Source organism: Ranitomeya imitator, chromosome 2 (genome assembly GCF_032444005.1).
Source record: "Ranitomeya imitator isolate aRanImi1 chromosome 2, aRanImi1.pri, whole genome shotgun sequence".
Taxonomy (NCBI): domain Eukaryota; kingdom Metazoa; phylum Chordata; class Amphibia; order Anura; family Dendrobatidae; genus Ranitomeya; species Ranitomeya imitator.
The window spans coordinates 525,815,335-525,843,072 of record NC_091283.1 but is presented as its reverse complement, the minus strand read 5'-3'; the positions used below and the strand labels follow the sequence as shown (position 1 = coordinate 525,843,072).

The 27,738-nt window shown below is 44.5% G+C and overlaps 1 protein-coding gene across 2 annotated transcripts in view; it reads left to right on the top strand.

Moving 5' to 3' along the window:
• LOC138664842 (protein MTSS 1-like) overlaps nt 1-27,738 on the top strand; it is a 192,022-nt gene that overhangs the window by 118,140 nt on the left and 46,144 nt on the right. For both annotated transcript variants that reach the window (XM_069751837.1, XM_069751836.1), the window contains exons 4-6: nt 9,958-10,042; nt 17,840-17,931; nt 24,489-24,563. In XM_069751837.1, coding sequence (XP_069607938.1) covers nt 9,958-10,042; nt 17,840-17,931; nt 24,489-24,563 — 252 coding nt within the window. The remainder of the gene's footprint in view (nt 1-9,957; nt 10,043-17,839; nt 17,932-24,488; nt 24,564-27,738) is intronic.

The following is a 27,738-nucleotide window of genomic DNA, read 5'->3' as shown; positions in this document are numbered from 1 at the left end:
AGTACGATCCAAATAGCGGATCAAACTCTGGCATACAGCAATTTTTTTTCTTCGGACAGACCTTGTCCGAGGGAAAAAAAAAAATCAGACGTGTGCATGGCCCCCACAGACTAACATTGGTCCCAGTATGATCCAATACTTTGTGTAATCGCACTCGGACTGATAATACGATCGTCTGCACAAGTCCTATTATGTAGTGGTCAATCGCTCTCAAACTGCTCAAATCTGCCTACAAATTTGTCTTCGGTGAGGGATCAAATTAGACCAGCTCTCTATGGAGAAGAGAATAGGGGAGAAGCTTTGAGAGAGAAAAAGCCTTCTGGTGGCTAAGAGGGAAAAACTGCTTACTACTGGTGGATGCAAGTCATCGAATGACCAGAAATAGTGCCATCATCGTGTGCACACATGACAAGCTGTTGAGAAACGTCATCTTAAAGTGTAGCTACATTGTAAGCAAGCAAGAAATTGACAAATTGTAGACATTCTCAAAGTGGATAAAGGCTTTCTAATTACCGTATATTCTCCTATACAGATCTGAATAACTTGTCATACAATTTACTGATTTTCATTATACATTTTAATTGATCCGTTATAAGGATCCTATTGTACGTTAACTTTTGTGAAGTATCTTTGCTGGAGGAACAAGCATGGATGACATCATGACGAATCTATGATATCATTAAGGGTTGATTGCTTCCAGGAAGAGAAACAAACTACCGGTAATAATCTTGTAGATTTGATACTGTTCATATTGTTTATGTTGCCAAATCTAGAATAGCTGAAATAATCTCACATGCTAAAAGAGTATGTAGACTCAATGACCTAACTTGTTACCCCGTGTCAAGCCAAAATGATTGGGAGGCGGTCTAATTGTTTTTAAATGTAAATTGGAACTATTTAAAACGTTTTGTTCTGGAAATACTTTTTGGATTCTATACTAGACTAGCACACTTTAGATATGCTATGTCTGTGAAGAACATACTCTATTTTACACCTACCCAACGTTCCTCCATCCTTGTGTCATGATTAACAGGGCAGTGAAATATTTAGACTGAAGGAGCTGTGTTACATCCTCTCAAGTAGCATGTGTACTGTCTACACTTGGCACCCAACCCTGCTGTCAGTGGTCCACAGGGAAAACACACTGCAGGCCGGAACGAGTAGAAATAAGTGGCTGTGCAGAAGACGATTTTCTTCAGAACCTCTAATAATACATGTGCAAATGTAGGGATTTTTTGGGGTACGGAAGGTTTACTTATTTTTCTGGAACTGCAGGTCTCTGTCCTGGTGTGATGGCTGTATAACCAGCCGTTCCACACAGGCAAATCAGGTTGACATACCCATATAGTTCTGAGTTGTACAAGCTCCTGCACGTCCGGCACTGCTGGCGGATGAGTAAGCCTATGAAGAAATGATTTGTCTTTGTAGACCATTGAGTCATCCATTATGCAATGTCCTGATTAGAAGCTTTGATTTAAAGCTAAAACTGTTCAGCCTGTTCTACCTTGGGTACAGCTCATTCGGCTCTAGAGAGGGTTCTTACTGGTTGTACCTAATGGGATATTGTATCTATCACAACGAGGCAATGACATGAATACATTGTATTTATTATGCTTATATAGTGCCAACATATTCCGCAGCACTTTACAGACCTTATCACTGGTGCTCACAATCTGAATTCCCATTTAGTATGTCTTTGGAGTGTGGGAGGAAACCAGAGAAAACCCACATAAACACAGGAGAACATTCAAACTCCTTGCAGATGTTGTTCTTGGTGGGATTTGAACCCAGGGCTCCAGCGCTGCAAATCAACAGTGCTAACCACTGAGCCACCATGTTGCCCATTTAAGGTGTACCTCCAGTTTTAGCACAGCAGCACAAACATAGCATTAAGGTGGTTGTTATTTAATTTATACATATTTCCCTGGCAAACTCTTCTGACATAATCTTATCTTTTGAAGAATTGGGCATATAGAAATCCAACATATTTCTTTCCCCCGATATCTGCCATTGAGGAGAAACTGGACACCCTTATACACATGTTTCCTATACACAGTAGAGGACATTTATTTGATCCCACCCTTTCTGGCAGGACAAGACTACTGTCTTGTGTGTGTTATAGTATCCTTTTGTTCTTCTGGGAAATAGGCTGCCTCGAGGGGTGTCTCCCATTGGCTCGCTCTTTTTCTCTAAACGAAGTGAAAACGCTTGCACACTCAGCGGAATCCAGCATGCATATGTATATTGGGGGCAAGATAATACAGGAAGGCCAAAGAAGCCAAGAAATTTGTTATGCCAGTGCAATAATTGACGTGGCAATGGAAATAATTGCTTACATTTTCAAACGTACCTAGAAATATACACTCCTCAAAAAAATAGAGGGAACACTAAAATACCACATCCTAGATGTCTCTCAATGAAATTTTCCAGTTGAAAATGTTTATTCATTGCATAGTGGAATGTGTTCAGAACAATAAAACATAACAATTATCAATGTAAATCAAAATGAATATCCCATGGAGTTCTGGATTTGGAATGATACTCAAAATCAAAGTGGAAAATGAAATTACAGGCTGCTCCAACTTCAGTGAAAATGCCTCATGACAAGGAAAGATGTTCAGTATTGTGTGTGGCCTCCACGTGTCTGTATGACCTCCCTACTGTACAACCACTGGGCATGCTCCTGATGAGGTGGCGGATTGTCTCCTGAGGGATCTCCTCCCAGACCTGGACTAAAGCATCTGCCAACTCCTGGACAGTCTGTGGTGCAACGTGACATTGGTGGATGGAGTGAAACATGATGTTCCAGATGTGCTCAATCAGACTCGGGTCTGGGGAACTGGCGGGCCAGTCCATAGCTTCAATGGCTTCATCTTGAAGGAACTGCTGACACACTCCAGCCACATGAGGTCTGGCAATGTCCTACATTAGGAGGAACCCAAGGCCAACCGCCCCAGCATATGGTCTCACAAGGGGTCTGAGGATCTCATCTTGGAACCTAATGGCAGTTAGGCTACCTCTGGCGAACACATGGAGGGCTGTGCGGCCCTCCAAAGAAATGCCACCCCACACCATTACTGACCCATTGCCAAACCGGTCATGTTGAAGGATTTTGCAGGCAGCAAATCGCTCTCCACGGCATCTCCAGACTGTCACTTCTGTCACATGTGCTCAGTGTGAACCTGCTTTGTTCTGTGAAGAGCACCAGTGATGAATTGGCCAATCCTGGTGTTCTGTGGCAAATGCCAAGCGTCCTGCACGGTGTTGGACTGTGAGCACAACCCCCATCTGCAGACGTCGGGCACTCAGACCATCCTCATGGAGTCAGTCTCTAACAGTTTGTGCAGACATATGCACATTTGTGGCCTGCTGGAGGTAATTTTGCAGGACTCTGTGCAAGGAGGAACAAGAGGAGCATTGCCAAAGGCGGAGGTAGCGGTCCTGCTGCTGGGTTGTTGCCCTCCTATGGCCCCCTCCACGTCTCTTGGTGTACTGGCCTGTCTCCTGGTTGCACCTACAGCCTCTGGACACTACGCTGTTACACGCCACAGCTCACATTGATGTTCCATCCTGGATGAGCTGCACTCCGAGCCACTTGTCTTAATTGTAGAGTCCGTCTCATGCTACCACAAGTGTGAAAGCACAAGCAACATTCAAAAGTGACCAAAACATCAGCCAGAAAGCATTGGTACTGAGATGTGGTCTGTGGTCCCCACCTGCAGAACCACTCCTTTATTGAGGGTGTTTTGATAATTGCCAATAATTTCCTTCTGTTGTCTATTCCATTTGCACAACAGCATGTGAAATTGGCAATCAGTGTTGCTTCCTAAGTGGTCAGTTTGATTTCACAGAAGTTTGATTTACTTGGAGTTATATTCTGTTGTTTAAGTGATCCCTTTATTTTTTTTGAGCACTGTATATATCTATATCTTTCAGCTAGATCACCCTCTTCAACTATGTTTCCGTAAAAAAAAAAATAGTTTGTAGACATGGAAATAGTGTTTGCAGCTGAAAAACATAGCTCCAGTAATACTGGGTACAGAATATACCAGACTGGAATTTCCCTCTATTTATTCATGGAAATGTTGGCGGTTGGTCGTGATTCACATACAGAGCTTGTTTTATTTCTACCTGGATCACTGTAACGGAATAGTCGTAACGGCTGTGCTGTAAAGCGACAATGACTCCTCGCAAACACCTCGGTGTCAGATGACTTCTACTCCACAAAACGGAACTTGAAAGTTCTTCTTGGCTTTATTAACTTTATAACTGAATTTAATGGAACACAAAACAGTCGATTTCACTGTGGTTCTATATATTTAAAAAAATCCTTGTTCTGCTCATCTGGGCACTATAAAATGCATGTTTGGATGATTGGTATCATGGCCCCTAATGTGACCATATATACATTAGATAAAATTACTTTGATTCAACAGCTATTAAATGAATGATGTTTTGGTGAACAGTTGTTATATTACATTAATTGTTGTTATTATTATTATTTATTTATATAGCAACATTAATTCCATGGTGCTGTACATGAGAAAGGGGTTACATACAGAGTTATAGATATTGTTTACAGTAAACGAATTTACAGTGACAGACTGGTACAGAGGGGCAGGACCCTGTCCTTGCGGACTTACATTCTATGGGATAGTGGGGATGAGACAGAAGGTAGGGGCGAGGCGGCGGCTCTGGGGATGGCGAGGCGGCAAAATGGTTATTGTAGGCTTTCTTGAAGAGATGGGTTTTCAGGTTCCGTCTGAAGGAGCCGAGGGTGATCGATAGTCGGACGTGTTGAGGCATGGAATTCCAGAGGATGGGGGATATTCGGGAGAAATCTTGGAGGCGGTTGTGTGAGGAACGAATAAGTGTGGAGCAGAGTAGGAGGTCTTGGGAGGATCGGAGATTACGTGAGGGAAGATATTGGGAGATTAGTTCAGAGCTATAGGGAAGGGACAGGTTGTGGATGGCTTTGTAGATCAGTGTTAGTAGTTTGAACTGGATTAGTTGGGGAATTGGGAGCCAGTGGAGGGATTTGCAGAGGGGAGAAGCAGGGGAGTAGCGAGGAGAGAGGTGGATTAGCCGGGCAGCAGAGTTGAGGACAGACTGGAGTAGTTGGTGCAAGAGAGCAGGGAGGCCACAGAGGAGGGTGTTGCAGTAGTCGAGGCGGGAGATGATGAGGGCATGCACAAGAGTTTTGGTAGATTGTGGGCTGAGGAAGGAACGGATTCTGGCAATATTTTTGAGTTGAAGGCGACAAGAGGTGGCAAGAGTTTGGACGTGCGGTTTGAAGGACAGGGCAGAGTCGAGAATTACCCCGAGGCAGCGGATTTCAGGTGCGGGAGAGAGTGTGATGCCGTTTACCATAATAGATAGGTCAGGTAGGGGGGATACGTGAGATGGGGGAAAGATGATGAGTTTGGTTTTGTCTACATTGAGTTTTAGGAAGCGAGCGGTGAAGGAGGAGGATATGGCTGACACACACTTCAGGATTCTGGACAGCAGAGAGGTGACATCTGAGCCAGAGAGGTAGATCTGAGTGTCGTCCGCATACAGATGGTACTGGAAGCCGTGGGACTTTGAGTTGTCCTAGGCCAAGAGTATAGTTTGAAAAAAGTAGGGGCCCTAGGACAGAGCCTTGAGGGTCTCCAACAGAGAGAGGGCGGGATGAGGAGGTGGTGTGGGAGTGGGAAACGCTAAATGTGCAGTTGGAAATGTATGAGGCGATCCAGGATAGGGCAAGGTCTTAGATGCCAAGGGAAGAAAGCAGAGGACAGGTCAAGAAGGAGGATGGAGAACTGTCTGTTAGCTTTGGCTGTAAGTCATTAGTAATTTTTGTCAGGGCAGTTTCGGTGGAGTGGGGTGGGCGGGAGCCAGATTGGAGGTGGTCAAGGAGAAAGTTAGATGAGAGGTGGGAGGAAAATTTGAGCATGGACATGCTGCTCAAGGAGTTTTGAAGCAAATGGGAGCAGTGATATGGGGCGGTAGCTGGGCATAGCAGTTGGGACAAGGTTAGTTTTTTTGAGGATGGGTGTGATGGTGGCATGTTCGAAGGCCGAGGGGAAGGTACCAGAAGATAGTGATAGGTTGAAGAGATGGGTTAGGGCTGGAATGAGCATGTTGATGAGGTTGGGGAGCAGGTGGGAGGGGATGGGGTCAAGTGTTATACTGGCCATGCATGTTTAATGACGCCATGAAAATACTAATCATCAAAAGATCTTTTATGCATGATTTTTTCATATATTGTTTTTTAACTGCATCTTTTATTGGGACATGGAATGAAAAATTCAAACACAGTCCACTTAATTTCCAATGATGATGTTCTAAGATCAAGACAATTTATTTCTTTTTTTACATTTCACCCAATAAACATTTGTTACGGTTGAAAATTATCATTTAGTTTAAAGTTGATGAAAATAGATGTTTTCAACTATATTGATCTGATGAAATTCAGCAATGCCTTTAGATTATCTCGGGTCACCATCATCAGGCATACGATGCCTTTTTAACTAAAGTATTTCATGCAAGAACAATCTTTCTAGTAATACAAAAAATATTGTAAGAAAAATTGTTTGCTCATCGCCCAGTAACTTGTATACTTTGACTGTAAAGATGCCCAAACTCCTTTGGCTTTTTCTCTGGTCTCCCCCGTACACATGAGCAATCAGATGCAAGGCATATTTGGTGGCAACTTATGTACCTGGAGAACTCCAGAGTCGGGAGATCACCATTCACATTAGACGATTGGCCAATTCCAATGACGTTGAAGTTAGGGCCGACATTAATTTCTAAGAAGGCCTTGACTGCCAATGTGGACTAAAATATTTCTGCCTGTGTATGTTCATGGGATGATCATTCGTTTAACCATCAACCTACTTTTGTCTAATATTTACCATTTTAAATTATGCAGGACCAACCATCTAATGTGGTTGGCAGATTCTATCGAAGGGTAAGGATTGGACATGTTATGTAGCAAGAGTGAGATGCCATGATAAAGGGACCTGACTTGGTTGTATACTCCCCACTCTGTCAAAAACACATGTATGCCTGGCTGAACTGACTGTGAATGGGGAAGTTAAGGGAATCCGTTGGCCGAAGGAGCATTCAGCTGATACTGTTGAAGGCATTTGTCTATCCAGAATTAGCCCTCTGCCATTTACATGTGAACACCCAGATAGAGGGCTCCGTAAATACTGTGATACATGGACTTGGATATGTGTTTAACCCCTTAGTGACAGAGCCAAATTTTTGAAATCTGACCAGTGTCACTTTATGTGGTAATAACTCTGCAACGCTTCAGCAAATCCCAGTGATTTTGAGATTGTTTTTTCGTGACACATTATACTTTATGATAATGGTAAATGTAGGTCAATATATTTTGTGTTTATTTATAAAAAATATAAAAAATTTGAGAAAAATGTAAAAAAATTAGCAATTTTCAAAGTTTGAATGATTATCCCTTTAATCCAGATGGTCATACCACAGCAAACCATTAATAAATAACATTTCCCACATGTCGGCTTTACATCAGCATCATTTGTAAAATGTTCTTTTATTTTGTTAGCATTTTAGGAGGTTTAAAAATGTAGCAGCAATTTTTCATTTTTTCCAGGAAATTTACAACATTTATTTTTTTAGGGGCCTATCCATGTTTGAATTGACTTTAGGGGTCTCATATATTGGGAAACCCCCAAACGTGATACCATTTTAAAAACAGCACCCCCTGACATATTGAAAACTGCAGTCAGGTAGTTTATTAACCCTTCAGGTGCTTTACAGGAATTAATGCAAAGTGGCATGACAGAAATGAACATGTGTATTTTTACCGCCTAAATGTCGGTAACTTCTGAACAGGTTACAACAGCCGACAGACAGACTCTAAGGCCGCTATTTGGTCGTCAGTTGCCATCGCAAATATCAGGACCACAAAATCATGATTTGAGGGCACCAATTGGGATAAAGAGGAAGCCCCCACACTCTGTTAACCATTTATAATGATGTAGTCACTATTGACAGCAGCATCTAAGGGGTTAAACAAATATGGACGGTGCCAACACTGATCGTGGCTGATACAGCAAGTTGTCAGCTGCTGGATTGTCACCTGTATGGGGAGGCTATGCTCTTAAATCTCAGGTCAGTTAAAAGACGTATTGGCGGTCATTAAGGGGTTAAATCTGTAGGTTGTCTCTAAAGCTATGAACAAGATCTTGATACGACCTTTAACTTGTATTATGATGGACACTGTCCATCCTTCTGTTACATGGACAGATTATACAGTCTGTCTTCCATAAGCAGATGAAGCAGGACTAACAACCATTAGCCGATAATCACTTTTTGTACTATACTGAAGGGTCAGTTTTGTTCTGTACATGCATATGAGCGGATTCTTTGGTCCATTAGCATCATCATTGTGGAGTTTGTCAATGCAAGAAATTGTGGGAAGACTTGAAACTGAATAGAAATACTAAAATGTAAATATTTTTAGACATCTCTCTCTGTCTTCATCCGTCAGCAGTACTTCATCTGTGTCGCAATCTATAATTCTCCTGTTTTGGCCCTTTAATCTTTGATGAACAAAGGCACTCACGTGGCATCCAGACCATATGAAGCTAGTAAATAGGGCTGGGATACGTATAGTAGAATCATTTGCTGGAAGTGATTAGTTTTGATTCACCCGGTAAAATGGATGTTGGGCTTTACAGGCAGTTGATGGACACTGGATATACCAAAAATTACATTTTGTTAGATCAAAATCGGTGCTGATCTTATATACTGACCTATGACCTATTCTGTACAATAAAGGATGGCGCTTGTGATTGGTACAACTGCCGTTCCCATGGCCAGAGATTCATAGTCCTCACACTTCTCCTTCCCATCCACAAGACAGATGGTCACATTGCGGATCTCTGACCTCTGTCTCTGGGGTGATTTATTTAGCTAGTGCATGAAATGGACTTCTGGATTAAGTGCTCTTTATTTTGGATGGCTCCTTTATATACTCTCATTTGGTTGTGCAATGCACCCAGGTAAATTACATTAACAGACGCAGTTGGGCCCCTGCCCAGTCCCTGTGACTGAGAGGTGCTCTGCCAAGCGATTTGTTATGCTGTTTATTTGCTCCTCTTGCCATGCTTTATTTTAGGTTATTTCACATGGAAGCTGCTAGGCACAGAACCCCTATTGTGTTTAGATGTTGGCCTATGGGAATGTTTGCTCGGAGATGATTGGATTTTTAGCATTTGGGGTACCAGCTGAAGAGACTCTGGAAAAGTTCCCTTTTCCTGCTCTAACTTGTCGCTAACTAAACCTGCAATTCAAGTTGATCCGGTGTAATATGGATACTGGCAATTATCACATGCTACTTTGCAGAGGAATCAACCTCAAAGGTGACCTGCAGGTTAAAGGTCGCAAATTCTGCTAATTTTCCCGGAAACCTTCAGCGGTTTACAGTACCAAACAAATCTCACTCATCCATTGTGGAAATTTTCAATATGAAATTTGTCCTGTGGATTTTTTTTTTTTTATTAAATTTGCAGCATATGCATTTTTGTCATGTATTGCTAATGGATTTGTTGCAAATTTTCCTTATTGACTGGAATTTAGAAGAAAAAGCCACAAGGAATGTTAAACTAACCACCCTTACTATGTGACAGTATACCTAGTGTACGCGGAGAAAGAGCCAGCAGATTTGGCATTTCTCCATCCCAAATAATATGGTAGTTGTCCACGACACCTCTGATTTTTAGGGGACCTTGAAAAAGAAAATGTCAAAACAAAGTTGTCAATTACAACAGGATGATGTCGAAAACATTTGGAAAGCAGTTTTTTTTTAGGAGAAAATTATATGCATATATACATTTGTTGAGTAATTGTGCAACAAGATGCATATGTTTCCTTATCCAGTCTAAGACTCAAAATAAACTTGACTTTTTATCTTTTTAATCCCTCTTCCAGGAGCTACAAAAGAAATCGGTTCTGCACTGACCAGAATGTGTATGAGACACCGGAACATCGAGTCTCGACTCAAGCATCTAACAGTGTAAGTGGTTTTCTACTCGTGTGTTGACCTGTATCAATGAGAAGCCAACGCGCTTCTCTTTTCTGGAACGTAGCACTTGATGTTCTCCACATAAACCTTAACTTGACTTCAGACTGTTTAAAAAGCTATTTAGAAATGTGGTAAGCCTTTTCTGAGCTGTTAATGTTTTTATTTGTCCATGTATTAGACATATCTGATCTTTATAAAGCTAAGCGGTAACTATTATATCTACCGTCGTAACTCCCCTGGATCTCCAATTTTCTAGACTTCAATAGACATTTATCCTAGATCAGACAAGTGGAGCAATTCAGGGTAATAGTTCTTCTGAGTACGTATATATTGCCCTTAGCTGGCTATATGTTTTCAGAGGTGATGTCGAAAGTGGGAATGGAAAGAAGATCGGCATTTTTAAAATTCAGGCCTGATCGCTATTGAAGGTGTGTGGGTACTCTAGATTGTTTCTGCTGACCTTCCATCCATCTGACCATATAGGCCAAAAGCACTATACTGCCCTTGGGTCCCGATGTGGACTGACAGTCATTACTTGGCTGAGACCTTTCCATTTTTGTGTTATTGATCATTTTATCAGGTCTGGATACAAAGCTTCTGTATTATACTCTATTGTTGTTGCATACTCTCCTTTGTGGTGTTTAGAGGTTTTACTTACGGAAATTTTCCAGATTTTTGGTGCATGTTTTATGGCATGGTTCATGCATAGTTAATTTTTACTACACTGTGTATTGATATAATATAATCTCCTCATTTTATTGGTCTTCCAGGACTTGTTTTTAAGGTATATTAAATGTATGTTTAAGCATTCTCCCCTTTGTTGGTTAGGTATGCAATAAGGGCTCCTTCACACACATTGTTTTAAGAATTTTCAAGCATTTCTAGAAAACGCCAAGCATTTTTAATGTTGTATTTTTCCCTCTTGATAACATCATAGCCATGGCATTTAAAACGGAAGAAAAAAATGCGCAAATAATTATTACAGCCCTGTTTTTCAGCATTCTGGATTGCTATATATGTCACCAAGCCGCCCTGCAAAGCAAAAAGAAAATCCCTTTTCTTATACTCGCCTATGGGGCGGTCCGATGGGTGTCGCTGGTCTTGGTCCGGCACCTCCTCTCTTCTTGCGATTCTGTCCTGCTTTGTGTGGATGAACATCCTACGATCAAGAAGAATCTCTTACTGGCTGCTTAAATTCAGTAAATTATTATTTCATCGGAATGAAATCTTGATAACATGAAGAAATCACAAAATGGATAAAATGTATTACACTGAAGCTTGACGATATATGATGAAATAGGGATCAAACCTACTACATTTCAACAGATTAGCCACTGACCGAGGATAATGCAATGTTTTATTCCATTCATGCCCATAACAAACATACAGGCTTGCCAAGTCAACCGGGCATATTTATGGTAGTCAGATAAATGGCATCAACATCCTACAAGCCATTATTTTCAGCAGACTGTTCTGTCCTTTTATCAGCAGAGATTATACAATACAAGACGATCTTTGTATTTATGAAATGAAATGTAATTGTCCCAGCGCATACATTTCTTATACTGTTTAGGGTCTTTCCTTGTCTGGATGACGTCATGACATTGTGGGGGAGCTGTCTTCACAAGCCAGGGATGATGTGAGACTGCTGTCATATGATTAGTAGGTACAGAAGATCTTTGTGGCTACACGTCACTGCATCGGCAGTCCAGTCATGGCCTGAAACCACAAGATATCTGCCTTGGAGAACCACAGCCTTGCAGTGACTAATGGTGGATTTGTATTTTTTCCTTCCACAGTTGTGCTTTGGGACACCTCTACTATGTACATGAACATAGATCTGTGACAAACATCTATAGGATCGAAACACGTCGCTGGACTGCCAGTGTTTGCTTTGTGCATACCATTATCCACTGGGGATTCTGCCTATCACTATGTTTTAATCGATGAAGAATAAAGAAATGATTTTAGGAGCTGGAGCATTTGCCTTTTCATTCCTATGTACATGAATAACTTGCCAGTGTAGACTTGGATGCATCGAATCTTGGAATCCCAGGCCATGAACCGTGATTACAGTATATCACGCCCTGTACACTGTGAAGACATGTACCTTGAAACTGGAGGAGGCTGACCATCACCTATCAGGGGGGAAACTGGAGGAGGCTGACCATCACCTATCAGGGGGGAAACTGGAGGAGGCTGACCATCACCTATCAGGGGAGAGGCTGATCATCACCTATCAGGGGGGAAACTGGAGGAGGCTGACCATCACCTATCAGGGGGGAAACTGGAGGAGGCTGACCATCACCTATCAGGGGGGAAACTGGAGGAGGCTGACTATCACCTATCAAGGGGAAACTGGAGGAGGCTGACCATCACCTATCAGGGAGGAAACTGGAGGAGGTTGACCATCACCTATCAGGGGGGAAACTGGAGGAGGCTGACCATCACCTATCAGGGGGGAGGCTGATCATCACCTATCAGGGGGGAAACTGGAGGAGGCTGACCATCACCTATCAGGGGGGAAACTGGAGGAGGCTGACCATCACCTATCAGGGGGGAAACTGGAGGAGGCTGACTATCACCTATCAGGGGGGAAACTGGAGGAGGCTGACTATCACCTATCAAGGGGAAACTGGAGGAGGCTGACCATCACCTATCAGGGGGGAGGCTGATCATCACCTATCAGGGGGGAAACTGGAGGAGGCTGACCATCACCTATCAGGGGGGAAACTGGAGGAGGCTGACCATCACCTATCAGGGGGGAGGCTGACCATCACCTATCAGGGGGGAAACTGGAGGAGGCTGACTATCACCTATCAAGGGGAAACTGGAGGAGGCTGACCATCACCTATCACGGGGGAAACTGGAGGAGGCTGACCATCACCTATCAGGGGGGAAACTGGAGGAGGCTGACCATCACCTATCAGGGGGGAGGCTGATCATCACCTATCAGGGGGGAAACTGGAGGAGGCTGACCATCACCTATCAGGGGGGAAACTGGAGGAGGCTGACTATCACCTATCAGGGGGGAGGCTGATCATCACCTATCAGGGGGGAAACTGGAGGAGGCTGACCATCACCTATCAGGGGGGAGGCTGATCATCACCTATCAGGGGGGAAACTGGAGGAGGCTGACCATCACCTATCAGGGGGGAAACTGGAGGAGGCTGACTATCACCTATCAGGGGGGAGGCTGATCATCACCTATCAGGGGGGAAACTGGAGGAGGCTGACCATCACCTATCAGGGGGGAAACTGGAGGAGGCTGACCATCACCTATCACGGGGGAAACTGGAGGAGGCTGACCATCACCTATCAGGGGGGAAACTGGAGGAGGCTGACCATCACCTATCAGGGGGGAAACTGGAGGAGGCTGACTATCACCTATCATGGGGAAACTGGAGGAGGCTGACCATCACCTATCAGGGGGGAAACTGAAGGAGACTGACCATCACCTATCGGGGGAAACTGGAGGAGGCTGACCATCACCTATCAGGGGGGAAACTGGAGGAGGCTGACTATCACCTATCAAGGGGAAACTGGAGGAGGCTGACCATCACCTATCAGGGGGGAAACTGGGGGAGGCTGACCATCACCTATCGGGGGAAACTGGAGGAGGCTGACCATCACCTATCGGGGGAAACTGGAGGAGGCTGACCATCACCTATCAGGGGGGAAACTGGGGGAGGCTGATCATCACCTATCAGGGGGGAAACTGGGGGAGGCTGATCGTCACCTATCAGGGGGGAAACTGGAGGAGGCTGACCATCACCTATCGGGGGGGCAACTGGAGGAGGCTGACCATCACCTATCAGGGGGGAAACTGGGGGAGGCTGATCATCACCTATCAGGGGGGAAACTGGGGGAGGCTGATCGTCACCTATCAAGGGGGAAACTGGAGGAGGCTGACCATCACCTATCGGGGGGGCAACTGGAGGAGGCTGACCATCACCTATCGAGGGGGGAACTGGAGGAGGCTGATCATCGCGTATCGGGAGGGGGGGGGGGCGGACGAGGCAGACCATCACTTATCAGAGGGGAAACTGGAGGAGGCTGACCATCACCTATCGGGGAGGGACTGGAGGAGGTTGACCATCACCTATCAGTGGTGCAGAAGGCTTCACTCAGGAGACAACTGCCATACTTGTAGCCACATAGTGCAGATCTTTTGATCCACCCTTATGTTTTGCTTTTTACATCAGATCTGCACGTGCCTCGTTTTACCATTGAGTAAAAGCTTCCAGGCCAGCAATATTCTGAGCGCGCGCCTCAGGGGAGCTCTGCAGTGTGCGCCCATCAGTCTGAGAAACAAGCTGTCATGAGGCCAGTTCACACAAGCCGCTTCACACTGAATAAGTACAAGATGAACATGTGTTGGAAGCTATTGCAGTTTGTATATTGCTAGCAGTACATCCCATTTACACAGGTAGATGTACTGCCAACAGTGATGATTTAAAGGGAATCTGACACCAGGTTTACACTTCACATCCCAAGGGCAGTATTGTATAGGGTCAGAGACCCTAATTCTCCCACAGTATATCACTTTTTGGGTTTCTTGCTGCAGTTTTAATAATATTGGCGGTTTATTTGATGCAAATTTGCTAGACCTCTGAATGTTGAGCTCTGTATAACACCGCCCCCACAATTGAGTGACTGCTTTCTGTGTACACCACGCATAGGCTGAAAGCTGCCAGTCAATTGTGGGGGGAATGGTAGAACCCATGAATATCGTGGACTATATAGCAAGGGCTGATCAGTGAGAGGCCTATCAGAGGCGTATAATTATGTTACTGTCGAACAGCCTCCTTAATGGCTGACACAAACAATTGAATCGGTTCACGAAGAAGTGTTTTTTTCTGATCAGCTGACTACATTACATGGGCATGGTCGGGAATGATCATTCTTATGGTTTCTTGTTTACAAAGGCCTTTACTTACCGGCATTAGGAGTGTAGGGCATGGGCATTGTATGCTGTGATGGCCAACAAACACCGCCATGGAGCCTCCCCATATTACTTGTAAGGTAAAGGTGCCTTTAAAGGGAATTCCTACACCCTGGAGTATTACATAAAGTTCCTCCAACTATTTCTAGGCAAGGAAGTGAAGAGTGGCTTTCCTGAGCTAGCTAAATCTTTACGTCTTCAAAGACGTTCTCCTAATATCCTACTGGTCAGTCTTGTAGTGTCCTGGCATTAACTGATATTGCTTGGAAATGTCTCGGCTGTTAACAGCATTTCTTTCATAAGATGATGTGTCAGGGTTGTGTTTGTGCATGTGTACATAGAGTTCCACAGACCTTTCATTCTGTGCGTTGACGAGACTGTAACCTCCAAGGGTCTGTTTCAACAAGTCGTGCAAACCACTCGCTCTTAGCAAATGTGGAGTTATCTTACTCAAGAGCCTGACTAGTTATGTCTGAGCCCTTTGGTCAAAAATTATAATTCTCAACAAGATTTACCCCCAGCACAGAGTAACCGGGAAGAGTGTCTGCAGAATTTCCCAAAATGTCTGATGACTCCTGCAGGCTAAATGCAGGACTCCATTCATCACATCATTTACATTATTTTTGTCACATTTCTGTCTTGTTGTATTCGTTGCCGTTTTTTACAACAAATTCTTCACATTGGTGCACGTGGATCACGTAGCCTTCATTTTTGTCTCTAACCTTTTTTTTGCCATTCTTAAGCACAGTTGCTCGTTTTTGTCAAAATTGGCGCAAACATTGCCTTAAAATAGCTGGTGTACAGAAAATCACTCGGGAGGGGGGGAAGTATAGTGATGAGCGAGTGTACTCGTTGCTCGGGCGGTCTCCGAGTATTTGTTAGTGCTCGGAGATTTAGTTTGTTGACACAGCTGCATGATTTTCTAGACAGCCTGAGTACATGTGGGGGTTGCCTGTTTGTTAGGGAATCCCCACATGTATTCAAGCTATCCGCTGTAAACCATGCAGCTGAGGCGATGAAAACTATATCGCCGAGCAGTCACAAATACTCAGAGACCACCCGAGCAACGAGTATACTCGCTCATCACTAGTAGAGTACATTTGCAGCAAATTTTGCAACTTTTCTAAATAAATTGGCCGAAAACATCTGGAAACCTACAGCCCCACACACAATGGCCAACAGAAAATAAAACCGGCAAACACATATACAATATTCTTGGGGGGGAAAAGGCGCACTTGGAAAGATGAATATGGTGCATACAATGAAAACTGGAAATGTCATCATGAATCTGATCCATAATGTCTTATACAGTGAGGTGTCAGATTCCAGTGATGCGTCACTTATGAGTCTGCTTAGTGTAGTTTTGAGGAAATCACTGTTTTATCCACAGGAGATTATCACTAAAAGATTAGTAAACCTGCTGCCCTGTAGTCCTCCATATTCATGAACTCTATATAACCTCGCATCACCATTTACTGGAAGCTTTCTGCCTATGCACAGTGCACACAGAAAGCTCTCAATCAGAACTGACAGATCTACAGTAGATAAAACTGTTATTTTCTCAAAATGACAAGAAGCAGTTCAGTAAGTGACACATCGCTGGAATCAGGGTGTCTGCCCCTACATTATTCTGATCTCAGATGGGGTAGCAAAAACCTGGTGACCGACTCCCTTTAATTTTATTCTCACAGATCCCATTACTGGTAACTTGTTGTTCAGTCCTCTCTTCCAGCAAAAAGTCTGATCATATATACATCACGCCCGTGATTTTCACCTGTGCTTACACCTTCACCCAATGTGCCATCACTCTAAGTGGCATCACGTACACACTGTTTGATGCACAGTTTCTCATATAACATGTATGGTTTAATGAGCATACGCTTTGAAAAAGCGCTTTAATCTGCCCATGTCATTACTTATAACGCATACACTGGGCAAAGACCTGTACAAGGGACAAATCATGTACCTGATGTATGTAATTTTCCCTTGAGGAAGCCACCTCCTGTGGCGATACGCGTGTGATTCTCTTTCCCATATCATGTTTTTTCTATTAACCAATTTACCTGTTGACTATGCACATGGCACTTTACTGCGCATATCTATTGCTTATTTTCTTTGATATATTCCTTTGATACTGCATTGTTTTCTGCCTGTACATGTGCATTGCACCTTTCTTCTTTACCCCTATAGTGATGTCCAGTAGTATTCCGTAGTGTCCATCCATACTTATCTCTGATACTCTCCACCTTTACATGGCCCTCTTGGTTGCCAGGCCTGCTATATGGATTGTAACCCAGTGCCAGCTTATGGCCGAGGAAAGAGGTTCTGGCACAATACCCAATAATACATGTTCTTTGTCTGGTCTAGGCTTTTGTTTGTTACGAAGTTTACATTTAGGAGGGGCAGACAATATTTTGTACGTCTTTCCTCCTTTTTTTTAATGTATGAAATGTAAAGGGGCACAACGGAAGAAGAGGGGACTGAATGTCCCATGACCCTTAATGAGAACAGTGCATGCGTGAGAACATGATTAGGTTTTTTTTTTTGCTTACTATCCCATCGTTCATCCGACAGCTGTGTAATGTGTATGGGGACCTAAAGCTCTGGGATCAAAGAGGCTGCTTTATGCCTATAGGAAGACTCGTGTACTATATATGACTGATGTAACCCCTGACCAACCTGAGCCTCATATATTTTATATGGCTAGAATGACTTTCCGCTTATTCAATGCTCTTTACTTTTGTCCTGATCATTTTTAAGGATTGGATTAAGGCTAGACATTCTAATTTCTTAATGCTGTATTCCCTTGAACTTTGGTTTACCTAATTTCCTTTTCTCTGCAGAGCCCTGAGTGACAGCTTAATAAATCCCCTAGAAGGAAAAATTGAAGAGTGGAAGAAAATTGCAAGCCAACTTGACAAGGACCACGCTAAAGGTAGGAAACCTTTATTTTTCACCAGCACGCTCTCCTTGGGAACTGCAAATCTGTATTATAACAGTGTTCTGTAATCTTTTATATCAGTGTAATAGCATGCAATATGAATTATTAGTATCATTCCTAACAATTTTTTCATATCACAGCAGCTCTTGACAAGCTTTGCACCCAATGGCCAGTTTAAATGTCCGATCTGACAGTTTTTAGTGCAGAAATCCTTGCAGATCCCACTACAGTCTGCATCCCATGCATGTGAATCGGGTTTCTGCAACCCAGTTCACATGCCACAGAAAGTAAGTAGGATGGTGAATTATTTTGTTCCGAAATTTAATTTTTTTTTAAATTTTATATACTAAAACAAAACCAAAGAAAGGAGTCAAAAACCCATGTTGGTGTAAGTGCAATGTGTAAGTGCATATTCACACTTTGACCATTAACAAACACAACTTAGACTAAAACTAAAAATCATTTTACCCTGCAGTAAATGAATAGTAATAGTACATGTACCGTATGTACTCGCGTATAAGCCGATCCGTGTATAAGCCGATCCGTGTATAAGCCGATCCGTGTATAAGCCGAGGCACCTACTTTTGCCACGGAAAACTGGGTAAGCTTATTGACTTGAGTATAAGCCAGGTATGCATTGTCCCACTCATCCCTATCCTGGTCTGCATGACTCCCCATCCCGTCCTGGTATGAATGCCTCCCCATTCCTGTCCTTGTCTGCATGCCTCCCCTGTCCCTGTCCTGGTATGCATGCCTCCCCATCCCTGTCCTTGTCTGCATGCCTCCCCTGTACTGGTATGCATGCCTCCCCTGTCCTGGTATTCATGCCTCCCCCTTCCCTGTCCTTGTCTGCATGCCTCCCCCTTCCCTGTCCTTGTCTGCATGCATCCCCCTTCCCTGTCCTTGTCTGCATGCCTCCCCCTTCCCTGTCCTGATATGCATGCATCCCCCTTCCTTGTCCTGGTATGCATGCCTCCCCATCCCTGTCCTTGTCTACATGCCTCCTCTGTCCCTATATGCATGCTTCTCTTGTCCTGTCTTGGTATGAATGCCTCTAAGGTCCCTGCGCCTGTCTACATGCCTCCCCCGTTCCTTCCCTGTCTGCATGCCTCCCCCGTTCCTTCCCTGTCTGCATGCCTCCCCCGTTCCTTCCCTGTCTGCATGCCTCCCCCGTTCCTTTCCTGTAGGCATGCCTCCCCCGTTCCTTCCCTGTATGCATGCCTCCCCTCGTTTAGTCCCTGTATGCATGCCTCCCCCGTTTAGTCCCTGTATGCATGCCTCCCCCGTTTAGTCCCTGTATGCATGCTTCCCCTTTCCCTGTCCTGGTATTAATTCCTCCCCTGTTCAGTCCCTGTATGCATGCCTCCCCCATTCAGTCCCTGTATGCATGCCTCCCCGTCCCTGTCCTGCATGAACGCCTCCCCTGTTCAGTCCCTGTATGCATGCCTCCCCTGTTCAGTCCCTGTATGCATGCCTCCCCCGTTCAGTCCCTGTATGCATGCCTCCCCTGTTCAGTCCCTGTATGCATGCTTCCCCTTTCCCTGTCCTGGTATTAATTCCTCCCCTGTTCAGTCCCTGTATGCATGCCTCCCCTGTTCAGTCCCTGTATGCATGCCTCCCCCGTTCAGTCCCTGTATGCATGCCTCCCCTGTTCAGTCCCTGTATGCATGCTTCCCCTTTCCCTGTCCTGGTATTAATTCCTCCCCTGTTCAGTCCCTGTATGCATGCCTCCCCTGTTCAGTCCCTGTATGCATGCCTCCCCTGTTCAGTCCCTGTATGCATTCCTCCCCTGTTCAGTCCCTGTATGCATGCCTCCCCTGTTCAGTCCCTGTATGCATGCTTCCCCTTTCCCTGTCCTGGTATTAATTCCTCCCCCGTTCAGTCCCTGTATGCATGCCTCCCCCATTCAGTCTCTGTATGCATGCCTCCCCCTCCCTGTCCTGTATGAATGCCTCCCCTGTTCGGTCCTTGTATGCATGCCTCCCCCGTTCGTTCCCTGTATGCATGCCTCCCAGTTCCGTCCCTGTATGCATGCCTCCCAGTTCCGTCCCTGCATGCATGCCTCCCAGTTCGGTCCCTGTATTCATGCCTCCCCTGTTCAGTCCCTGTATGTATGCTTCCCCTTTCCCTGTCCTGGTATTAATTCCTCCCCTGTTCAGTCCCTGTATGCATGCCTCCCCCATTCAGTCCCTGTATGCATGCCTCCCCGTCCCTGTCCTGTATGAATGCCTCCCCTGTTCAGTCCCTGTATGCATGCCTCCCCCGTTCAGTCCCTGTATGCATGCCTCCCCCGTTCAGTCCCTGTATGCATGCCTTCCCCGTTCAGTCCCTGTATGCATGCCTCCCCCATTCAGTCCCTGTATGCATGCCTCCCCCGTTTAGTCCCTGTATGCATGCTTCCCCTTTCCCTGTCCTGGTATGAATTCCTCCCCTGCTCAGTCCCTGTATGCATGCCTCCCTTGTTCAGTCCCTGTATGCATGCCTCCCCCGTTCAGTGCCTGTATGCATGCCTCCCCCGTTCAGTCCCTGTATGCATGCCTCCCCCGTTCAGTCCCTGTATGCATGCCTCCCCTGTTCAGTCCCTGTATGCATGCTTCCCCTTTCCCTGTCCTGGTATTAATTCCTCCCCTGTTCAGTCCCTGTATGCATGCCTCCCCCATTCAGTCTCTGTATGCATGCCTCCCTGTCCCTGTCCTGTATGAATGCCTCCCCTGTTCGGTCCTTGTATGCATGCCTCCCCCGTTCGTTTTCTGTATGCATGCCTCCCAGTTCCATCCCTGTATGCATGCCTCCCAGTTCCGTCCCTGCATGCATGCACCCCAGTTCCGTCCCTGTATGCATGCCTTCTTATTCCCTATCCCCGTGTGCTTGTTTCCTATTGAAAAAAACCCATCATACTCATACCCTACATGCGTGCCCTGGGTGCTGTCACTGCATTTCGTTCCGGTCGACGGTGCCTGCCTGCAGCTTTCTGTCCTCAGCGGTCACGTGGTACCGCTCATTAAGGTGATTAATATGCGCTCCACACCTATGAGAGTGGAGACGTTTGCTATTCATCACCTTAATGCAGTGTTACCCAACTCTTGTCCTCAGGAGCCCCCAACAGGTCATGTTTTCAGTATTTCCTTAGTATTACACAGGTGATAATTGCTTCAGCTGCACATGCAATAATTCTATCACCTGTGTAATTTTAAGAAAATCCTGAAAACATGACCTGTTGGTGGCTCTTGAGGACCGGAGTTGGGGAACACTGCCTTAATGAGTGGTACCACGTAACCGCAGAGCACAGGAAGAGCTGCAGGCAGGCGCCGGCGGCCGGAACGAGATGCAGTGCCAACACCGAGGGCGCGCAGGTAGGTGAGTATGATGTGTGCACTGGTACCTGCTGCTCCGCAGCCCCTCCCCCGCCGGCTTTCTGTACCGTGACTCGTGTATAAGCCGAGGGGGCGTTTTCAGCACACAAAAAATGTGCTGAAAAACTCCGCTTATACACGAGTATATACAGTAAATAGACTGGGCAGAGCAAGACCCGAGTCAGTCTATTCTTAAGTCCTGATGGCACGTAGCGGAGTGGACTACAAGAGATGGGGACCATTCTGATTGGGTACACCTTGTCGTGGAGTGTTGGCTTTTTTGCTCTTTTGATCAAATTATTACCCTATGTTATTTATATGTACTATTACTTTTTTCTAATTAACTTACTGCAGGTATATGGTTATTTTGTTTTTATCCTAGGTTCTCTTTGTTATATACTAGTTGATTTGTAGAAACCTACATTAAAGCACCACTCCAGCTTTTTAAAAAACATTTTTACCGCTGTGGTGGTGTCACTAATATAAGTTTCCTGCCTCTAGTATTATATCTGTTCTTGGCTCCATTCCGCTTGTCTGCTGCAGGTTGTGACCTGCCGGATCGCTTCAGTGTTTGCTGGGCGAGCTGGAGGTCACTTCTCAATGTAAGTCTATGTGAGACAGCATGAAACTCTCATAGACTTACACTGAGAGCTTGTGACAGTTACCCCTGACTTACGGTCAGTCAGTTACGAGATGGCGGCACAGTATCAGGAATTGCTGACGACAGTGGCTGGTAAGTTCTGTATATTACTAGGGGCATGGAACGTGGATTATTTTGTACCACTTCAGAGTGGTGCTTTAAAGATTCTTTTCCTCATACTTCAATAATATCTGCTCCTTTTCACCTCCTTATCTCCTGTAACTTCTACTGGAGATTCTGGCAGGCTTCATTTCTGCCTCAAGGTGTACTGTAAAAAGATTAATATGTTTAGTAGGGCCTGGAGAAGAAAAAGGAAAATATGGCATAGAGTTCCCTCCGTCATAAATTTCCTTATCAGATCTCTTGTGTAGCACGTGGCACTGCTGCCTGAAGAATAGAGCCACTTTAGGAAAGTCGTAAGATATAAATGCTTATTGTTAATATTTGCCCAGCTTCTGTACAACATGCAATCAATTTGCATTGAATTTCCAAATATCAAGTTGAGAGTCAATGTGACTGTCGTGAAACTGCTGCATCGCAACCACATCTCTGCTGCTGGCTGTGTAGGTATCAACCCAAGCTGCGACTCTAACCTAATGGCGAACGGAGGCATGCAGTAATTCTCTGCCGAGCTGATGGCCAGGAGTAATGTAATGCTGAACCTACGTTGCAGCCCCTTACTCTCAGGACCCCCACTAATCAGACAGTGATGGCGTAACCTACCAATATGCCACTACTGATCCAAATAGATAAACTCCTATAAAATGAAGTTTCCCATGTCGTCATAGTCAAGGAAAGCCCTAACCAAAGTTTCTGTTTGACGAATGAGCAATGCATTTCTTGTTCTAGAGGAGTCAGTAAAGTGACAGGGATCAGAGTTCTTGCTGTCTGTACAGACCCCGCTGAATCTCAAATATTGGTTAATGAAATACGGCTGCATGGAAACCTGGATGTTCTGTTTGCTTGAGCTGTTCTCTAAATATTTGCCGAGTTGCAAAAGTTAAATAAAGACAGATTTGGCCCCCAGTCTAGTGCAGTTTTATGTGAAATTGTGCGCCAGACTCCCAGTAGTTCAGTCGTAACAGCAAAGAAAATAAAAAAGTCCTGTGCCATGGCCCTTTAAATGTCTTCCATTGCCTTTCTCATAAAAAGGGACAATGTGTGTTTAGTTGTAGCCCAAATACAATGCTGTGCTCTATACTTCTGAGTCCGCCTTCATCATACATGGCTGACTCTGTGCTATTTCGGAGACATATACTTGTGTCCACAGAGCAACTTTGCAAAAGTCACAGGAGTGCACATTCCACATGGGAAATATCGGTGAGGCTGCGTAACCTGGACTGGATGACCCGAATCGTGTGTCCTTTCATCCAGAGGTAGAGGCCTGCAGAGGTGCTTGTTTGTGCTCCGGCTACATGAGTGGTGGTGGTCAGCTGGAAGCCCTTGGTACGCCATCCTCCGACTCTCCTGTGTGCCCACTCTGCTAACCTATCTACATGTATTGCCCTCTGCTTCAGTAGTGAGAGTCCTTAAAGGGGTTCTCTGGGGACAGAAAAAAACTAAAGAATTGTCATTGTAAATAAATTCCTAAATATATTCCATCATCAAATCACAATTGTTTTGTCTAGGGAGGTAACCACTATAGAATTAAAATGGCCACCACCTTGTTTCACTGTGCGAAACCTGCCCTAGAATGTTAGTACAGGTGCCTGTGCAGTAGGAGGCTTCACCCTCCTTATGTAGGGCGATGTTCTCCACTAATACTGTTGGAGATACCAGAGGTGCCGAGGTAAGAAGAGGTGCCCTGTCTGTCTGTATAGCAATAGAAGTATCTCCAGGTCACAGCAAAGGAGCTTCCTACTGCACAAGCTCACAAGCATCTGTTTCAGCACAAGCATTCATCCAAGAATTCATGATGCAAAAAGTGACGCGTTTCCAACCAGTGGATAGTGTTCGAAACGCGTCGCTTAGATGAATTTTTAATGTTTTCTACGGATTAAAGAAATTGTTCACAGTAACTGGAATACCATTTATATTTTTCTGTGACTGTACAGATCACTGTTGAGCCTGTACACTGCTCTATGCCTGAACTGTGGATTTCAGAGCGGTATTTTCACCAATTGCTTGGGGATTCATGACCTGGCCGCCCACCGATCAGAACCATCATGCAATATCTATAATACATACAAGCTTTTCTAAAGTGACATTTACCCTTTATTCTTAGGCGGACATTAAATTAAGGGTTGTCACTTGGCTTCTCCATTCTCCTAAATAACAGAACCAATCGTTTACTTTTTTTACGGAATGATGGATGAAATGGGATAAAATATTGGTTGTCACCAAGTAATGGAACTGTGTAGCTAAGAAATGCCACAACAGAATATTAAGGTACCCAGTAGAGGTCATTCAAGGACATCTGTGTCTGCTGGAATCTTGATTCATTGATATGGGCACTGCTGGCATATGTTAATATAATTTTTTGGTTTGAGGGTCTGTTGTCTACCAGACTGTAGATGGTAAACCATTTTGCCTAATTGTCATCTCTTGTCTTCTTTTAGAGTATAAGAAAGCCAGAGCTGAGATTAAGAAGAAATCCTCAGATACAATAAAGTTACAAAAGAAAGTGAAGAAGGGTAAGTAATATTGTGCCCACCGTGGTAATATTTGTGTGCATTGGCAGCAGATTCACAATGTTATTGTACCAAGAGAAGCACAGGAAAACAGAGGGATTAAATGTCATTGACAGATGTGAGGGAACCTTCATCTTGTAGAATAGTCATGTTTCGTCTCTGTGGAATAGCCTGTCGTGTGCTGCCCCGTGTATTCGTCTCTTGTAGTGTGGCTACTCTGGTGTAGTACAGTTATGTTAGAAATGTTAGCGCCACAGATCTCAGCTGATGATAATTCTCAGGATTTAAGGCTCAAAGCGAAACTTCCTGCTTTAAATACATGCCAGATTAATGGAGTTGTTTTGTGGGGAAGGAAATGTAAGAGGAAATAGGAAAGACAGGAAACTGCAGAGACCTCTATGGGGAGGGGGAAAGAATAGAAGTTTTCACCACACTCCTCAGAAATCTGAATGCTCCTCATACACGTATTATACACGAGTGCATGTATTTGTGAGTGCATCTACATCACTATATGTTTACAGTGTGTGTGTGTATATATATATATATATATATATATATATATATATATCATAATATACATATATACATACATAATATACATATACACTAGCTGTACCACCCGGCTTTGCCCGGGCTAATATCTGCTGTTAGCAAAATGGAAATTTATTCTGCACACAAAAACCACAAAACAAATAGATAGAAATGTAATTATTAAAAGGCACAAACGATGTTCATTGGCTCTTGAGGGAGCAGCTCTTGTTTTCATGTCTGCAAGCCTCACTTCCCTCTGCTCAGAAAGTTCATTGGCTCTTGAGGAAGCAGCTGCTGTTCTCATGTGTGTCACCCTTGTTTCTCGGTCTTCACATTTTTCATTGGCCTGTAATGCAGCTTTTCTTTTTGCATCAGCTGACATTCTTGCCATGGAATTTCTTTTCTTATGAGGCATTATTGTGATAAAAATAGTCTGTAACTGGCAGTTTCTATATCCTCTCACATAGAGGTAATGTGACTGACATCAGCCTTTCCACCAACACACCCTAAGGCTACTTTCACACTAGCGTCGGAATTTGGCCGGTCGCATTGCGTCAAGGGCCGAGATTCCGACGCTAGCGTTGTTAGCGCCGCACAACGGGTGCAGCGGATGCATTCTCCGGCGCATCTGCTGCCCCATTGTGAGGTGCGGGGAGGTGGGAGCGGAGTTCCGGCCGCGCATGCGCGGTTGGAAAAAGCGGTCCGTCAGGAGCAAAAAACGTTACATTTAACGTTTTTTGCTCCCAGCGGTCCGACACAACACGGCGCAACCGTCGCACGACGGTTGCGACGTGCGTAAATACGTTGCAATGCGTCGGTAATGTTACTCAATGGGGCAAAAACGCATCCTGCAAACAACTTTGCAGGATGCGTTTTTCCCCTAAACGACGCATTGCAACGTATTTAAAAAAACGCCAGTGTGAAAGTACCTTAACTGACATGCTATTACCTTACACAAGATTTGTTATACTGAGAATGTCTTTTGTTGCCTATATTAACCAATCAGAGCTCAGATTAATTAACTGTAGCAAACAAGAAGCTGAGCTGTGATTGGTTGCTATTGGCAGCCTGATAAATCTCCAGCCAACAGGAAGCCCTCCCCCCTGGCAGTATATATTAGCTCACACATACACATAATAAACAGATCATGTGACTGACAGCTGCCGTATTTCCTGTATGGTACATTTGTTGCTCTTGTAGTTTGTCTGCTTATTAATCAGATTTTTATTTTTGAAGGATAATACCAGACTTGTGTGTGTTTTAGGGTGAGTTTCATGTGTCAAGTTGTGTGTGTTGAGTTGCGTGTGGCAACATGCCTGTAACGACTTTTATGCATGTTACAGGTTAGGCTACTTTCACATTTCCGTTTTTGTGTGTACGTCGCAATGCGTCGTTTTTGGAAAAAAAAACACATCCTGCGAATGTACCCGCAGGATGTGTTTTTTTCCCATAGACTTGTATTGCTATACGTCACGTCCGTCATGCACTGGATGCGTTGTTTTTTGGCGGACCGTCAGCACAAAAAAAAACGTTCAAGGTTTTTTCGTACGTCGCATCCTGCACTTTGCAGTGTGCATGCCCGGGCGGAGATCTCTAGCTCCTCCCCGGGACTTTAGAATGGGCAGCGGATGCGTTGAAAAGCTGTATCCGCTGCACACGTTGTGCCGAATTTTAACAACATACGTCGCGCCGACGCTTAGCAACGGCTGCGTACCGACGGACATGTGAAAGAAGCCTTAGTGTAGCAAGTTGTGTGCAGCAAGTTTTGCACATGGCGAGTTTTGCGCGTGGCGAGTTTTATGTGTGGTGCGTTTGAGTATGTGCAAGTTTTGTGTGAGGCAACTTTTGCATGTGTTGCAACTTTTGTGCATGTGGCAAATTTTCCACGTGTGCAAGTTTTGCGTGTGGCGAGTTTTCCATGAGGTGAATTTTGCCCGTGTGGGGAGTTTTGCGCGTGGCAATTTTTGAGTGGCGACTCTTGTGTTTCGACTTTTATGTGGCGAGGTTGGTGTATGTGTGGTGAAATGTGTGCTGAGGGTGGTATATGTGTTCAAGCACGTGGTAGTGTGTGGCACATTTTGTGTGTGTTCATATCCCCGTGTGTGGTAAGTATCCCATGTCGGGGCCCCACCTTAGCAACTGTACGGTATATACTCTTTGGCGCCATCGCTCTCACGCTTTAAGTCCCCCTTGTTCACATCTGGCAGCTGTCAATTTGCCTCCAACACTTTTCCTTTCACTTTTTCCCCATTATGTAGATAGGGGCAAAATTGTTTAGTGAATTGGAACGCGCGGGGTTAAAATTTCACCTCACAACATAGCCTATGACACTTTTGGGGTCCAGACGTGTGACTGTGCAAAATTTTGTGGCTGTAGCTGCGATGGTGCAGATGCCAATCCCGGACACACACGCACGTACGCACGCACGCACACACACACTCAGCTTTATATATTAGATATACAATGAATTTGCACAATATATGTATGTACATGTGTGTATGTTTGTGTATGTATGTGAAAATATGTTTGTGTGTATGTATAACAATTATAAAATATATATTTGCGCTAAAATGTCAGTAAAAATATGAATAGGAACATAACACCGTATTGATTTGGCCAGGTATTAAATGGGTGCAGTATTATATGA